The following is a 13194-nucleotide window of genomic DNA, read 5'->3' as shown; positions in this document are numbered from 1 at the left end:
TGACTTATAACCGAACTACTTAAAATATAACAATAAATATATTCAAACTAAAACCAGAATTTATTAATTAATGGTTGGGTTAATAGAGGAATTTTAAACAATATTTATTTATACAAAATTTATATTTCCCTTATGATGTCCCTTATGATGTGCGTTTTTATGAAAAATTTTGTTGTATTATATATTATATTATATTATATTTTAAGCCAACTGTTTCTAAGTTTTATGAGAACATAAAAAACAAATATTTTACTTTCAGATTAAAAATCTGCCAACTTGCCGCGCACTTTAGGGTTGCCTCTCACGAATGCGTTTCATAGCAAGCAGCTTTGACAAACAGCTGTTTGTTCGAAATGCACTAAAAAACTCCTGGCGCTTTATATGATGCACGTGGGCTCGTTCCAGCATTTAAATTAAGTTTTTCGTTTAAAATATTGAATTAAAGCAACAAAACTGGTTAGTTTCTACGATGTCATCTTCATTTTTCCTCAAACCAGGTGCCAAAGGCACCAAGAAGCGCAAGGTAAGCAAAAACAGAGAATATCAAGTCTCAGCTCACACTTGTAACGCTCTCCAAAGAATCCCACAGCGGCCGCCGCAACAACAACAAAAGGAAAACCCCTTAAAAAAGGAGGGACACCGGGAAATCCTGGAAAAACAGCCAACGTTGGACCCGTGCCAAAGAAGCAGCGACGGCCCAAGGAGGAGGAGGAGGAAATCGCCAGCGAGGATGAGGAGTTCGATAGCGACCAGGATGAAGCAAACACCCTTGCATTTTCCTCCGATGAGGGTGAAGAGGAGACTCCCCAGGACAAGCGTCTGCGACTGGCAAGGCAGTACCTCACAGAGATCGAAAAACAGGAAGCGGAGCGCGCCGACGATCGGGAGCTGGCACAGAGCGTTGAGCAGCGTCTGCAGACGGAATACTTGGACAGCGTGGGAAAGCTGCGAAGAAATATAGCCAGCAACCTTAAGACTTGCGAGACGAGCCGAGTGCTAAAGCATAAAATCCACCACACCCCCATCTGTGCCCTGGCCCTTAGTCCCGACGGCAAGTTCCTCTTCACGGGCGCCAAGTCGCAGTTCCTTTTGAAATGGTGCACGGAAACGGGGAAAGTGCTGGAGAAATCAGATGTGTTGTCACATCGCGAGGAACCTGCAACGATCAAGAAGCGGCGCTCCCATATTATCACCATCTGCCTGTCCAACGATATGAAGTACCTGGCCTTAGCCGAAGGCGGTCCCCACATACAAATCTGGTGTCCGCAAACGATGAAGCATGTAAAGACGCTCAAGGGCCACAGGGACAGTGTGGCTGGGCTCGTTTTCCGCAAGGGAACCCATGACTTGTACTCGGCGGCGAAGGATAGATCGGTGAAGATCTGGTCGCTGGATGAAATGGCCTACGTGGAGAGCTTGTAAGATTCAATTTAATGAAATAATTATAGGCATGGTTTAACACCATATCTTGCACAGATTTGGCCACCAAACGGGCGTGACCAGCATAGATGCCTTGAGCAGGGAGAGAGCCATCACCGCTGGCGGATCAGATTGTTCCTTGCGCATCTGGAAGATTACGGAGGAGTCGCAACTGATCTACAATGGGCACAGGGATAGCATTGAGTGTGTGAAACTGATCAACGATGAGCACTTTGTCTCGGGAGGAATGGATGGGTAACAGTGGAAAGAAATCTGTAAGGGAAACCCAACTAATTAGATTTATTTTCTGCAGAGCCATCAGTTTATGGAGCGCTTTGAAGAAGAAACCCATTTGCACCACACAAGTAGCGCATGGGACAGGAGATAATGGTGTGGCCAACTGGGTAACAGCCTTGGCAGTGGTGGTCAACACGGATTTAGTGGCTACAGGTTGGTCGAATCATGACCTCCGAATTCTCCCTATAAATTCGTTCTCTTTTTCAGGCTCCTGTGATGGCTGCGTCCGGCTGTGGCAGACGAATCCCAATGCCCGTAAACTGCAGCAGATTCAAAGTATACCCATTGCCGGTTTCATCAATGGCCTGGCCTTCAATGCTGATGGCACCCAGCTGTTTGTAGCTGTGGGCCAGGAGCATCGCCTAGGTCGTTGGTGGCGGCACAAGGAGGCCAAGAATCAAGTAGTAGTAGTCGACATAAAGTTACAGAGCGCGACTAGCAGTTAGTTTTATATTTTAAGCTTAGGTAAAGTTGTATAGTTCTTAAAAGAAGTAACGCTGCCTGCAAAAAAGTAAATAAAAGTAAAAGAGATTTAAATTTTAGTTTCCAGTATATTTTATGGCAATTTAATTTTCCGTAATTCGAATATTTTAAGAATTTCTGAGAGCATAAGAAACCCAAAATAGAAATTAAGTTATGCATTTTTAAACTTTAAATTTCAGTCTTTAAAAATGATAAGTATTGATAAGAAAATAGCAAAACATCGGTAGTATCGATAATGCGAAGATTTTTTTGCAGCACTACTCTGGTCCCACTGGCTGTGATTACAAAACAACGGCATGCAGGTGAAACCAAAAGCCGGCAGGGGACTATTCTCGTTTTTCAAGACTGAAAACGGCCGTAGGCTGGTCTTCTACACGGCGGGAGCCACCACGGTTGGATTGTTCGTTGGCAACTTCCTGCCGCACACCCTTGGCCTTAAGTATTACCGGGACTTTGTGCAATGCTACCAGTAGGTGAAGAAGTCGGATGTGATCCGGTTGACCTTACTTACACCGTCTTTGCAGGCACGGCGTGGAGCGTCCTGTGCCGGATGCCGTGAAGCAGCGCCTGGAGAAGGCCCTGGACTTTTTGGGCCTGTCCGACTTCGAGCGCAAGTTCGTCAAGCCCTTTACTGTGTTTGGGTTTGATCTCTTCCAGGCGGGCACCACGAAGCTTCGCTTTGGCGGCGCCCTAGGCATTCCGGTTAACTACGGCTATGGCAGCCAGGAGGAAATAAAGCGGGCAGACATCCGCTTCAGAGATCAGCAAATCAATTGGAGCTCACCCAGCGGGAAGCTTCTAGAGGAGGCCATAGTCTTAAACGACGATGAGCAGGTTTTCGGCTTGAGCAAAGCTGTTCTGCAGCTGCAAACCCATCGAGTGCTTCTCAACTCGATATTTCCAAGCGTGAGCTTCCTGATGGTGTACACCATGGGTCACTACCTGAACCTGAGGCTGAATCTGTTTGCCCGCCATGGAAGCGTGAGTTGGAATGCTCTGGCAGGGATCGATCCCTAACAATCGATTGTTCAATTCCTAGGTTCGCTTCGTCATGTACAGCATTCTGGGACTCTTTGGCACCGGCATCTGGTGTTTTATGAAAGACTACAATCAAGTGGCCACAGACGCGGAGATCGACAAGAAGCTGGCCACAATGGGCCCTCAGTTTGTGGCCGCCGGAGCCAGCTTCTATGATAAACATTTAAAGAAGAACATTGCGCTGCGGGAACTGATTGGCGACGACACCTACACCGCCCTGGGTAATGAGAACTATATGGTGCGCCAGAAATCTATGCCGTTAACGGCTCGCAAATCCTTCTTCCTGAAGAGGCTGGAGGAGTTGAAGAAAGGGCAGGCACCAGAGACTCAATAAACAAATTAATTGTTACATTTTTATTACCGACTGAAAGTGATGGGAAAGAAGTTTACAAATATCATTATGGTTGTTTAGCCTATAACAGTGAATAGTTGTCCTTAGAATAACAAATTTCGTGAGGATTACCTCCTCGGGGAGCCTCGTGAATTGACTAGAATCTTGCGCTAGCGCTGGGAATGTGGCATGGAACGCTAAGGTGGAAAGTGATTAAAAATAATAATTGTTAAAACGTCTCTTCGCCCACCACATCGCTGATAGTGGCAACCAGGCGACGAGCATGCTCCACAGCACAGGTGGCGGTTACTAGTCCTAGGTGAATGCAATATAACTCATAAACGCGCACTTTTCCCGGTGAGATTTTGGGGAAGCACAGTTCGGCCAGATCATGGTAGTAGTCCATAGTAAGGGCCCCCGGCTCAGTTGGGGATTTCGTTCCATTGCCACTGGCTGCTCCCGTGGCCAAAAAGTGCTGCTGTAAATCTAGCGAGGTGCTAAGGGTGCTGCCCGACTGATCCTCGAACCAAAGGAAATACGAGTAGTGGAAGGCCTTGTCCTTCCACATGACCGTGGTCTGTCCCTTTTTCAAATAGCTACGCGCTATTTCCACCATGCTCCAGAGCTTCGTCTTGGGCACCAGTTGGTTGGGCCGCAGATCCGGTGCCAGCATGTGTCCACTGCTCCGGTTTACATAAATAAAGTGCACTAGACCGGGGAAGTCCTCCAGATATGCATCGATGGATAAGTTACGGGTCGCCTTGACCGCCAGGAATTCCGCGAATTCCAAGAGTTTAGCCTCCACATTGGCCGCCGTATCGGCGAGCTGGTCTAACTCGTGGACACTCGAGCTGTCGCAGCAAGCCAGCGTGAAGAGCTGCTTCAGTTCCTCCCCGAAAGACGGTAAATTCGACTCGATCCTTACAAGCATTTCGCGCTCAAAGTTCTTGAAGTACTCCGCGTACATCTTTCGCAGGTTTTCCCACTTGGTGGCGAATTTTTTGTAGCAATTCTCCATGTCCTCTGGTCGCTGCTTGGCGTATCTCTTTAAAGCGGTCAGCGTTTGGCCCACAAAGGACTCGAGATTCTCGTAGGCAGGCTTAAGGGCATCGGAATCTCCCTGGTGCTGCACGGAAATGATCTTTTGGAGGACGAAAAAGGAGTCATAGATGCAGCTGGTCAGCGGCATGTTGGCATACTCGATTATCTGGAGGAGCACCTGGTTGCCATGCAAGCGGGAAATGTGTACGATACTCGGAACGCACCCGGAATTTACGTCGTGGGAGACACCCTGGAGGAACACGGCCACCGCCCGTTGTGCCGGAGACTTTGGCGACTGCATGGCTCGCGACATGAGGCTGAGGAAGAGTAGATCGGCGGCCGAGAGCGGCAGAGCCTGCCCAGTGCTATTGACGGCCAGCAGCTTGTGCGAAACAAACAACAAGGCATGGGCCCTGGGTAAGCCCAGCTGTCGTAGATGCTCGAGAGTGGCATCCAGGGTCAGGTGTATTGTCCTCTTCAACTCCGTGTTGACCAGCAGTTTGGGCATGGCCTCCACCAGATAGGCCTGGTCCTCCTCGCTCAACAGGCTCTCATAGCAGTCGAGACACTGGGTTAGTAGCTCCTGTTGCATAGCCCCAGCCTGGGCCGCAAACAAGTTGGCACCGTAACAAAACCGGGTGAGAGTAATGGCCACACCCATTTGCCGTCCAAGTTGCTCCACGGGAATGTGTCCAATCTTCAGGAAGGTAAAACCAAGAAGTTCACCGAACACCAAGTTGAATCCCTGCTCGCATTGGAGGCTGGAGTAGGCGTTGTCGAACTGGCACTGCATTATACGCTGGGATCCAACAATGGGGCTGAATATCTGCAGCAAGATGTTGCTGTCCAAGTTGCTTCCGGGTTCCTGCATCCCCGCTGACACCAAGCCCTGGGCAACAGCCACATTTTGTATCTTCTGCGTTAGTGGAGTGTTTAGGTTCTGATAAACAACGTCGCTGGCGCTGTTGAACACGATCAATCCGTTCATTTTCTTATCAGCATCAGCAAAACACAAAATTCACAATACACAACTTTCTCCACAAGTGGTGATAAGAAAACCTGAACTTACCGTTGTGCAACACTGTCGGTCATCAGTGCTGGCAGTTTTTATTTTTGGATACTAAGAAAACTTAAAATTCCATAATTTGTTTTACATTATAACCAGCATTATTTATATTTATATAAGTAAAACTATTATACAAAAAAACAAATATTCAAGGACCAGCTGTGGCGGTGAATTTACGTTGCCCAGCACTCCCAACAGCTGTTGCCATGTCGCACTCTTCTTCTTGCCGCAAGCACCTTTGTTATCAAAATTCGAACAGACAGTGATTTATCCACTTAGACAGCAATGGGACGATTAATTCTGGAGCACACGCTGCAGGGGCACAAGGGCCGCATCTGGGGGGTAGCCTGGCACCCCAAAGGCAATGTGTTTGCCTCGTGTGGTGAGGACAAGGCCATCCGCATTTGGGCCCTGACCGGAAGCACTTGGAGCACCAAGACCATTCTATCCGACGGACATAAGCGCACCATTCGAGAAATACAGTGGTCTCCGTGCGGCCAGTTCTTGGCATCGGCTAGCTTCGATGCAACCACCGCGATCTGGTCCAAATCCTCGGGAGAGTTCGAGTGCAATGCCACCCTGGAGGGACACGAAAACGAGGTGAAGAGCGTCAGTTGGTCGCGTTCCGGCGGACTCCTGGCCACCTGTTCACGCGACAAGTCCGTGTGGATCTGGGAGGTGGCTGGCGATGATGAGTTCGAGTGCGCTGCCGTCCTGAATCCGCACACACAGGACGTGAAGCGAGTGGTGTGGCATCCGACCAAGGAAATCCTGGCCTCCGCCTCTTACGACAACACCATCAAAATGTTTGCCGAGGATGCGCTGGACAACGATTGGGACTGCACGGCTACCTTATCCTCTCACACGAGCACTGTTTGGGGCATTGACTTCGATGCCGATGGCGAGCGTTTGGTTTCCTGCAGCGATGACACCACGCTAAAGATCTGGAGGGCTTATCATCCAGGTAACGAGGCCGGCGTGGCCACGCCAGACAAGCAGACGGTGTGGAAGTGCGTCTGTACCCTCTCCGGTCAGCATTCGCGTGCCGTCTACGATGTATCTTGGTGCAAGCTGACGGGTCTGATAGCCAGTGCCTGCGGCGACGATGGCATCCGGATATTTAAGGAGTGCAGCGACTCAAAGCCAGATGAGCCCACATTCGAGCAACTAACAGCAGAGGAGAGCGCCCACGAGCAGGACGTGAATTCAGTGAAGTGGAATCCAGCAGTGGCCGGGCAACTTATCTCCTGCAGCGACGACGGCACCATCAAGATATGGAAGGTGACTGAGTAGCCAGCCGATCAATACATATGTGTGGTGGTATATTTAAGGTGTTAAACAATAATGCAACTTGATTTTTTGTACAGTTTCTTCCTACTAAGAAATTAAAGTATTTAAATGACGGACGAGATGGAGTCTCTCTACTTGCTGAGGAACGGCTCCTGAAGGGTTTTATACAGCCTCTTGGCCTTTCGGGGACCTAGGCCCATCACTTGGGAGAGCCGCTCCTCGCTGGCTGTGATAATGTTGCCCAGATTCCCAAAGGTTTGCAGCAGAGTCACGGCATCCGTTTTGTTTACCGGCTTGATGTTGGTTAGAGCAGCTACCAACTATACCCAGAGTTTTAGGTACATTGTTGCAGTTTGAATTTCATCATAATTACCTTCTGATGCGGATTGGACTCTACACGCTCCATGATCAGGTCTGGCGGCCGTTTCTCAAATTGTTTGTAGGTCTCAATGATTTTGCCTGCCTCCTCGGCATTCCAGGCGAGCATCATGGTCAGATCCGCCAGCAGTGATATCCTAGTCAAGCTCTTGAGGGCATTGTGCGGCTCCGGTGTGTCCACCTGGACCAGCAGCACTCGCAACTCGTACATCTTGCCCAGAGCCTTTAGTCGCTGACATATGTAATCCGGATTGAGATTGTGATACTTTAGGGACAAGTATAGGACGCAGGAAGTGCGACCCACCACGTAATCGGGTATAATGTCATCACGGAACTCCAGCGGGACACTAAGAATGGATTTCAGGATGGGATTTCCTCGCTGTTTGCTGTGAACGAGGATGCTGTGAGGATTGGAAGCCGGCTTGGCGGCAAGAGCTGCAGTGGAGCTGGGATGGCTGCTGCTAGTGCTGGCCACAATTGTCGCAGTGGTGGGCTCCTGGACCTTGGGTTGCTTCGGAGCCGTGGGCATTTCCATAGAGCCCAAGACATCATTGAAGGAATCGTCGTCGAATTCGTCCATTCTTTGGGGAAGCTAAAAAAAAAATCAAACAACAAAGCTCTCTTGTCCAGAATTCCGACCCGCGATTTGTGAACTAAGACTGGCCACACTATTTCGTCAGAGCATATTCTGCAGGTCTTGGACAATTATCTATTTTATCGCTTTCTTTGGCAAATATCAAGTTATTCATGTAACTCTCGAAATTATATTTCTCTAAGCAAAATGTTCTCTTGAAAATAATCAACAATTTACGTACAGGAAACATGAATAAGGCTTCGTATAAACGCTGGGAGAAATTCAGTATCACTGCGCAGTGGTCACACTAGGGGCGCATACATATATATTTTTTATTTATTTATTTTTTTTATTTTGCAAACAAAAATGGACGAAGAGGCCCCCTACCTGCGCAGCGCCTACCAGGTGTCCATAATTCCAACCGACCTGCATCATCAGGAAACCATAATCAAAGCAGCCCAGTCACTGGACTGTCTACACAAAACGATAAACTCTATTTTCGAGCGGATCGATGCTCGCTTGGCGAGGAATGGATCAAAGGTTGACGACATAAACAGTCGTGTGAAGCGGGCCCAGGCGAAAATCGATGCACTCGTGGGCTCTAAGCGGGCCATCCAGATCTTCGCCCCAGCAAGATTCCCTGCTAGCGACGTTCTGGCCCCCCTGCCAGCCACCTTTCCACAGGTGACGACTAAGCTAATGGAGGAGCAGCGGAAGCCACGTCCGGCGCAGCTGACACATCCGGGATACAGCGGCAGCAACAACGAACCCAATGAGGAAGCTGTCTTCTTCCATGTGCGGGGCGACCGGGAGCACGAGTCGTCGCTAGTAACCGAGCGTAAGATGACTAATCGCACTGCCGGCCTGGGAGCCCTTCCCGTGGCCGGAGTTCACTCCGTGCCCACGCTGATGCGCTTCAACACCAATGAGTTTGCCTATGGTGAGGACTTGAATGCCTGGAAGCGAACACTGCCTCCGCAAAGCGCTCGGCGCGTTGCCAGTCAGCCCTTAAAGAACGCACCAGAAGAGCTGCTTGCTCCGGCCCCCCGCTCGCTAGCTTATGGCGCCACAAAGCTTGCCACTCCAGCCGGAGATCTGCGCTATAATCCTGCTGCTATGGCTGCGCCGGCTATCGATGTACCACTGGATCTGCCCGATCTCCCCGGAATAGCCAATGATCTGAAGTACCAGCCAGTGGAGGAACAGACTCCCATTGCGCCATCGTACCAGTACGGAGAGCTGACTGACCTGCCTGACCTTCCGGAGCTGCCAGACCTGGGACTGGAAGAGCAGGAGATCACGGTGCAGGCCATTGCGGCCCAGACCCACATTCCAGGGCCGAATAAGAATCGACAGGGACAGTATATGGCACCACCTAGGACCTTACCACCACCGCCGCCCCCTCCACCACCGCCGCCACCGCCGCCGCCACCGGAAGAAGTCTATAACCCGTCTGCGCCTCCACATTTTTCCACCAAAGGAGCTGTAAAGCCACTTTCTCCCTCTCCTGCCACACCCCTTAGAATGCCCCCACCCCCTCCTCAAACTGTGGATCCAAGATCGGAGCTTATGGCTGCCATACGGAAGGCTGGAGGCGCATCCGGAGGTCGACTCCGATCGCAGGCGGCTGCACCTCTCGACGTGGTGGATAACACACGGTCCAAGGCGGGAGCTGTAGCCTCATCATCGGGGGATCTGATGGCAGACCTGCACAACAAGCTGATGCTGCGACGCAAGGGAATCTCCGGAAACCAGAATCCCGGAGAACCCACTGCCACCGCCGGTGGTAATACCCTGATGCAGCAGTTGTCGCGCGTTATTCCGGCGTCCGTGCAGCCGAGGAAGGGATCCCAGAGCAGCGATGAGGCACGCTCCGAGGAGGACGAAGACATATGGGACTAGTGGATTCGCCGGGAGTCTCCCAACTTAGCTTTAGCACCGGTTATTGTGCCTTTGGCTGGCTTTAAGCACTGGCTTCACTAGCTAATTTATACCAATCTCTAGAACGAATTCCAAATTTTCTTTGCCGAAGCGAGCATGCCAAATTAGCAACACGTAAAAACGGTTGAATAAAATTAACAACTGAAAAAAAGGAATTTTAACTGTGGGTTTAAAGTTTACTAAATTAATACCCCTGATTAAATGTGAATAAAATGCAAGAATACCTTTGATACACAGTTCCAATCACCGTTTCAGTGTTGGAAAATACCACAAGTCGAAACACATTTCGGCTTCAATCAAATCTATTTTACTAAATTTATATTTATTAGTTTAAAATATATTTTAAAACGTGAATTATAAAAGGAGCTAGACTTCAAGTAACAACAATCTACTAACTTGTCATATGATGACATCTCCATCGCGGGATATAAACGATCTGTTTGACGATATCGTGCTCACCGAGGAGAAACAGGCTCGCCTGGGCTACGAGGAAGGATTAACCGACGGTCAGAAGCAGGGCAACGAGGAGGGCTATAGATTGGGCTACGCCCAGGGTGTCCAATTGGGCGAGGAACTGGGCAGGATCCTCGGACAGGTAGTTGCCCAGCAGCAGCTAAAGCACACTGACAAGGTACGTCGCAGCTTGGAACAGTTGCGCACGGTCATCGAGCAGTTTCCTCGGACCAACGATCCGGAGGCGGACATTGTGGGAGCCGTGGAAAATATCCGAAACTCCCAGCGCCGTCTTCGTGCCTTGTTGGGATCAAAGAGGAGTACAGGAACAAATTCTCCTGAACCCACCGCTTCGGAGCGCAAGGATTACAGTTTCTAGGACGATGTCCAAGGTTGGAGTTGCCCAGTTGCAGAGGCGGATTGATGGTTTGCTTGCTTTTCTCCATCCCCACTGGGACTTTGTGAATTGTCATATGGTGAATTACTTGACGGACCAACATTGGGACAATTTTCTACCAGACGCTTTGAAAAAGGAGATTGCAGGAAAGGAAGATGTGGACTTAGCCATAGAGCATTTATTTTGGCAAGGACGTGAATCAAAGGACGCATTCCCTGAATGGAAAAGTTTTCTAGCCCAAGGGGAGCACGAACGTCTGTCGCTTCATCCAGAGCTGTTGACGACTGTGGAGGAGCTCATTGAGGGACAGGAAAACGCCGCTCAACTAAGCATTCGAGAATTTATGAGTGCGAAAAAGTGTCATGAGGTAAGTGAAATCTATTGATTTATAAAACCAATCAGATATTGATCTTCTGGTGTAGGTGGAGCTAACAGCCGCTTTGGTAGATAACCTTGTTAAGAACTCGAGTCAGCCTTGCTGCATTGTAGATGCTGGCGATGGCAAAGGCTATCTCTCGTCCCGCCTAGCGCTCCAATATGACCATCACGTACTCGGCATTGACGCCAATGCTGCCAACACAGAGAATGCTCTGAGCCGGAATCGTAAACTTCAGGTACACTTTCGACTACAAAATAATATTAGCTTTATTTCATTAATTTCATAGACTTAAGATAGTGCTTCCTCCTCGCAAGCGATTCTCTTTCTTGCTAATCCCGCATCTCGCCCTCCTCGTCGTCGTCCTCCATGCCCTTGATATACAGCACGTTGTTGCAGCGGATGAGCACCTCTCCGAGATTACCGGTGACTGAGCCCTCGATTACCTCCTCCGTGTTGGCCAGCTGCATGTTCATATATCCATCGACGGAGACCAGGAAGCCTTTGTACTCCTGGCCCCATTTCAGCTTCACCAGCACTGGTTTTCCCGTCAGGCCGTTCAGGAAGGGCTTGGGGTTGATGGGCATGCCAGCCGACATGATGTTTGTGTGATTTTCGTCGGGTTTAAAAGGAAAAACAGAAAATTATGTGAAAAAGACCGGCAAAACGTTTTCTTGCGTTGTCGAGGAAGAAGAAGAATGATAGGGATGAAAAAGTATTTTAGTAGCGATATATCGACAGATGCTGAAAAAATAGTGTTGGATAATTCAGCAAAGTCAGCTTAATTCAAATTTAAGCAATTTTTGAGTAATTAAATATTTATTTTGTTTTAGCGAGCTTGGAATGGCCTCACGGAACGCGCAGAGCTGCAGAGTCAAGGCATTACTCCCAAAAGGCGTGGTAAAAGGTCGGCTACCCGAGATGTCCCAAAAAATGCTCCTTTGTTGGAGAACTACAAAACTACAGCCAGATTTATAACGACCGATCTAAATTTTGGCGAGTTACTGGCCGAGCAATTTCCTCAGCTAGCAGGTATAGGCAAGCCCAAAAACAACATTTGCCTGACTGGACTCCACACCTGCGGAAATCTAGCTTCCACTTGCCTGCAGGTCTTCCACGCCCAATCAGACTTCCGACTACTCTGTAATATTGGCTGCTGCTATCATCTGCTAAGGGAACGCTTCTCCAAACAGGAGTTCTTTGGCAACAAGGCGCTGATGGACAAGCAAACTGACTTTGGCTTTCCCTTGAGTCAGTATCTTCGGGAACGACAAGTCCGAATGGGTCGAAATGCCAGGATGCTGGCGGCTCAATCCATTGAGAGAACCCTGGATGCCAAGGAGTTGCCAAGCATAACACTGTATTACCGGGCTCTCCTAGAGATTCTGGTTTGCCGCCATGCGCAGCATTTAAAAAATGAACTGCAGGTGGGCAAGGTGCGGAAAATCGAGGATTTCCCGAACTACATTCGAAAATGTGCCTCCAAATTGGAAGCTCCTTGGCTGGCCGCCATTGAAGAGGCTGAACTTCAAGAGCTTCTGCAGGAATATGCTAAGGATAAGCAATATTTGGACCTGTTCTATCTGCTGCGCATGTCCTTTGCTCCGGTTCTAGAGAGTCTGATACTACTGGACCGCCTGCTGTATCTGAAGGAACTCGGCTATGAGCGCAGCTATTTAATAGATTTGTTTGATCCTGTCATATCACCCAGACACTACGCCATTGTTGCTATAAAGCAGCATCGGTCTTGGCATTAACATCATAATCGGGCTCTAAGTAATAGTTCATTTATGATAAGCGTGAAATACATTTGATACAGAATAATTAATTGCCTTAGATTAGCTTTATATTTGGCAATGTGGATAAAGATTATACTTGAATAAAGCATATTAATCATGCTCTATATCAATTCTTTGCCGTAGGTTAGTAGGATTTGTTTGTGTTTTGTTTAGAGCTTTTTAAAAATAAATACAATTTATAGCTTTTGAGAAGTTGATACATCATGCTTAGCTTTCAATAATTTTGCTCTCTCAATGGGTTCATCCTTTTTTTTTTAGTAGAAAACTGTGTACGATTTCTTTGTTTTTGTTTATAACCGTCTATTCACCAC

The 13194-nt window shown here is 48.7% G+C and overlaps 9 protein-coding genes across 10 annotated transcripts; 6 read left to right on the top strand and 3 right to left on the bottom strand.

Annotated features, from left to right (window-relative positions):
• Positions 1 to 326: 326 nt before the first annotated feature.
• On the top strand, positions 327 to 2253 carry U3-55K (U3 small nuclear riboprotein factor 55K). The gene is made up of 5 exons (XM_020959570.2): positions 327 to 523; positions 580 to 1418; positions 1477 to 1674; positions 1733 to 1869; positions 1924 to 2253. Exons 1-5 carry the CDS (start codon positions 470 to 472, stop codon positions 2160 to 2162), a joined length of 1467 nt encoding a protein of 488 aa, XP_020815229.2. The 5' UTR covers positions 327 to 469; the 3' UTR covers positions 2163 to 2253.
• Positions 2254 to 2444: 191 nt separating this feature from the next.
• LOC110189377 (transmembrane protein 177) lies at positions 2445 to 3586 on the top strand. Its single transcript, XM_020959424.2, has 3 exons — positions 2445 to 2668; positions 2724 to 3180; positions 3239 to 3586. Exons 1-3 carry the CDS (start codon positions 2496 to 2498, stop codon positions 3569 to 3571), a joined length of 963 nt encoding a protein of 320 aa, XP_020815083.2. The 5' UTR covers positions 2445 to 2495; the 3' UTR covers positions 3572 to 3586.
• HPS1 (Hermansky-Pudlak syndrome 1 protein) lies at positions 3577 to 5597 on the bottom strand. Its single transcript, XM_020959423.2, has one exon. It carries the CDS (start codon positions 5595 to 5597, stop codon positions 3798 to 3800), a length of 1800 nt encoding a protein of 599 aa, XP_020815082.2. The 3' UTR covers positions 3577 to 3797.
• A 156-nt stretch (positions 5598 to 5753) lies between these two features.
• Ciao1 (cytosolic iron-sulfur assembly component 1) lies at positions 5754 to 7084 on the top strand. Its single transcript, XM_020959216.2, has one exon. The coding sequence runs from the start codon at positions 5961 to 5963 to the stop codon at positions 6966 to 6968; it is 1008 nt and encodes a 335-aa protein (XP_020814875.2). The 5' UTR covers positions 5754 to 5960; the 3' UTR covers positions 6969 to 7084.
• On the bottom strand, positions 6981 to 8183 carry Ercc1 (DNA excision repair protein Ercc1). Its single transcript, XM_020959218.2, has 2 exons — positions 7339 to 8183; positions 6981 to 7285 (listed from the first exon to the last, which is right to left on the bottom strand). The coding sequence occupies exons 1-2, from the start codon at positions 7921 to 7923 to the stop codon at positions 7097 to 7099; spliced, it is 774 nt and encodes a 257-aa protein (XP_020814877.1). The 5' UTR covers positions 7924 to 8183; the 3' UTR covers positions 6981 to 7096.
• A 3-nt stretch (positions 8184 to 8186) lies between these two features.
• On the top strand, positions 8187 to 10009 carry wash (WASH complex subunit washout). Its single transcript, XM_020959214.2, has one exon. The coding sequence runs from the start codon at positions 8284 to 8286 to the stop codon at positions 9817 to 9819; it is 1536 nt and encodes a 511-aa protein (XP_020814873.2). The 5' UTR covers positions 8187 to 8283; the 3' UTR covers positions 9820 to 10009.
• Positions 10010 to 10093: 84 nt separating this feature from the next.
• Positions 10094 to 13087, top strand: LOC110189232 (putative methyltransferase-like protein 25). Its single transcript, XM_020959215.2, has 3 exons — positions 10094 to 11075; positions 11131 to 11322; positions 11918 to 13087. Exons 1-3 carry the CDS (start codon positions 10695 to 10697, stop codon positions 12839 to 12841), a joined length of 1497 nt encoding a protein of 498 aa, XP_020814874.2. The 5' UTR covers positions 10094 to 10694; the 3' UTR covers positions 12842 to 13087.
• Positions 10262 to 13087, top strand: LOC110189236 (uncharacterized). 2 transcript variants are annotated; one of them, XM_086831537.1, is made up of 2 exons: positions 10262 to 11075; positions 11918 to 13087. In XM_086831537.1, exon 1 carries the CDS (start codon positions 10262 to 10264, stop codon positions 10688 to 10690), a length of 429 nt encoding a protein of 142 aa, XP_086687663.1. In that variant the 3' UTR covers positions 10691 to 11075; positions 11918 to 13087. The 2 variants fall into 2 exon arrangements, with proteins under 2 accessions (XP_086687663.1, XP_086687664.1); XM_086831538.1 differs by lacking the exon at positions 11918 to 13087 and adding an exon at positions 11131 to 11379.
• Positions 11329 to 11683, bottom strand: SmF (small ribonucleoprotein particle protein SmF). Its single transcript, XM_020959220.2, has one exon. The coding sequence runs from the start codon at positions 11681 to 11683 to the stop codon at positions 11417 to 11419; it is 267 nt and encodes an 88-aa protein (XP_020814879.1). The 3' UTR covers positions 11329 to 11416.
• Positions 13088 to 13194: the final 107 nt, after the last annotated feature.

The sequence above is a fragment of the Drosophila serrata genome, unplaced genomic scaffold (assembly GCF_035046125.1).
Source record: "Drosophila serrata isolate PLE 108 unplaced genomic scaffold, ASM3504612v1 contig_240, whole genome shotgun sequence".
NCBI classification, from domain to species: domain Eukaryota; kingdom Metazoa; phylum Arthropoda; class Insecta; order Diptera; family Drosophilidae; genus Drosophila; species Drosophila serrata.
The sequence above is the reverse complement of the archived record's forward strand: the minus strand, read 5'-3'. Positions and strand labels throughout refer to the sequence as shown.

What these genes read in the sequence shown, in the direction of transcription:
- U3-55K (XM_020959570.2), top strand. Translation starts at nt 470, where the DNA reads ATGTCATCTTCATTTTTCCTCAAACCAGGTGCCAAAGGCACCAAGAAG. An exon ending in ATGGCCTACGTGGAGAGCTT is followed by an intron (nt 1,419 to 1,476) that starts GTAAGATTCAAT and finishes TATCTTGCACAG; the next exon opens with ATTTGGCCACCAAACGGGCG. An exon ending in CACGGATTTAGTGGCTACAG is followed by an intron (nt 1,870 to 1,923) that starts GTTGGTCGAATC and finishes TCTCTTTTTCAG; the next exon opens with GCTCCTGTGATGGCTGCGTC.
- LOC110189377 (XM_020959424.2), top strand. Translation starts at nt 2,496, where the DNA reads ATGCAGGTGAAACCAAAAGCCGGCAGGGGACTATTCTCGTTTTTCAAG. An exon ending in GACTTTGTGCAATGCTACCA is followed by an intron (nt 2,669 to 2,723) that starts GTAGGTGAAGAA and finishes CCGTCTTTGCAG; the next exon opens with GCACGGCGTGGAGCGTCCTG. An exon ending in TGTTTGCCCGCCATGGAAGC is followed by an intron (nt 3,181 to 3,238) that starts GTGAGTTGGAAT and finishes TTCAATTCCTAG; the next exon opens with GTTCGCTTCGTCATGTACAG.
- HPS1 (XM_020959423.2), bottom strand. Translation starts at nt 5,597, where the DNA reads ATGAACGGATTGATCGTGTTCAACAGCGCCAGCGACGTTGTTTATCAG.
- Ciao1 (XM_020959216.2), top strand. Translation starts at nt 5,961, where the DNA reads ATGGGACGATTAATTCTGGAGCACACGCTGCAGGGGCACAAGGGCCGC.
- Ercc1 (XM_020959218.2), bottom strand. Translation starts at nt 7,923, where the DNA reads ATGGACGAATTCGACGACGATTCCTTCAATGATGTCTTGGGCTCTATG. An exon ending in AGTCCAATCCGCATCAGAAG is followed by an intron (nt 7,286 to 7,338) that starts GTAATTATGATG and finishes CTCTGGGTATAG; the next exon opens with TTGGTAGCTGCTCTAACCAA.
- wash (XM_020959214.2), top strand. Translation starts at nt 8,284, where the DNA reads ATGGACGAAGAGGCCCCCTACCTGCGCAGCGCCTACCAGGTGTCCATA.
- LOC110189236 (XM_086831537.1), top strand. Translation starts at nt 10,262, where the DNA reads ATGATGACATCTCCATCGCGGGATATAAACGATCTGTTTGACGATATC.
- LOC110189232 (XM_020959215.2), top strand. Translation starts at nt 10,695, where the DNA reads ATGTCCAAGGTTGGAGTTGCCCAGTTGCAGAGGCGGATTGATGGTTTG. An exon ending in GTGCGAAAAAGTGTCATGAG is followed by an intron (nt 11,076 to 11,130) that starts GTAAGTGAAATC and finishes CTTCTGGTGTAG; the next exon opens with GTGGAGCTAACAGCCGCTTT. An exon ending in GCCGGAATCGTAAACTTCAG is followed by an intron (nt 11,323 to 11,917) that starts GTACACTTTCGA and finishes ATTTTGTTTTAG; the next exon opens with CGAGCTTGGAATGGCCTCAC.
- SmF (XM_020959220.2), bottom strand. Translation starts at nt 11,683, where the DNA reads ATGTCGGCTGGCATGCCCATCAACCCCAAGCCCTTCCTGAACGGCCTG.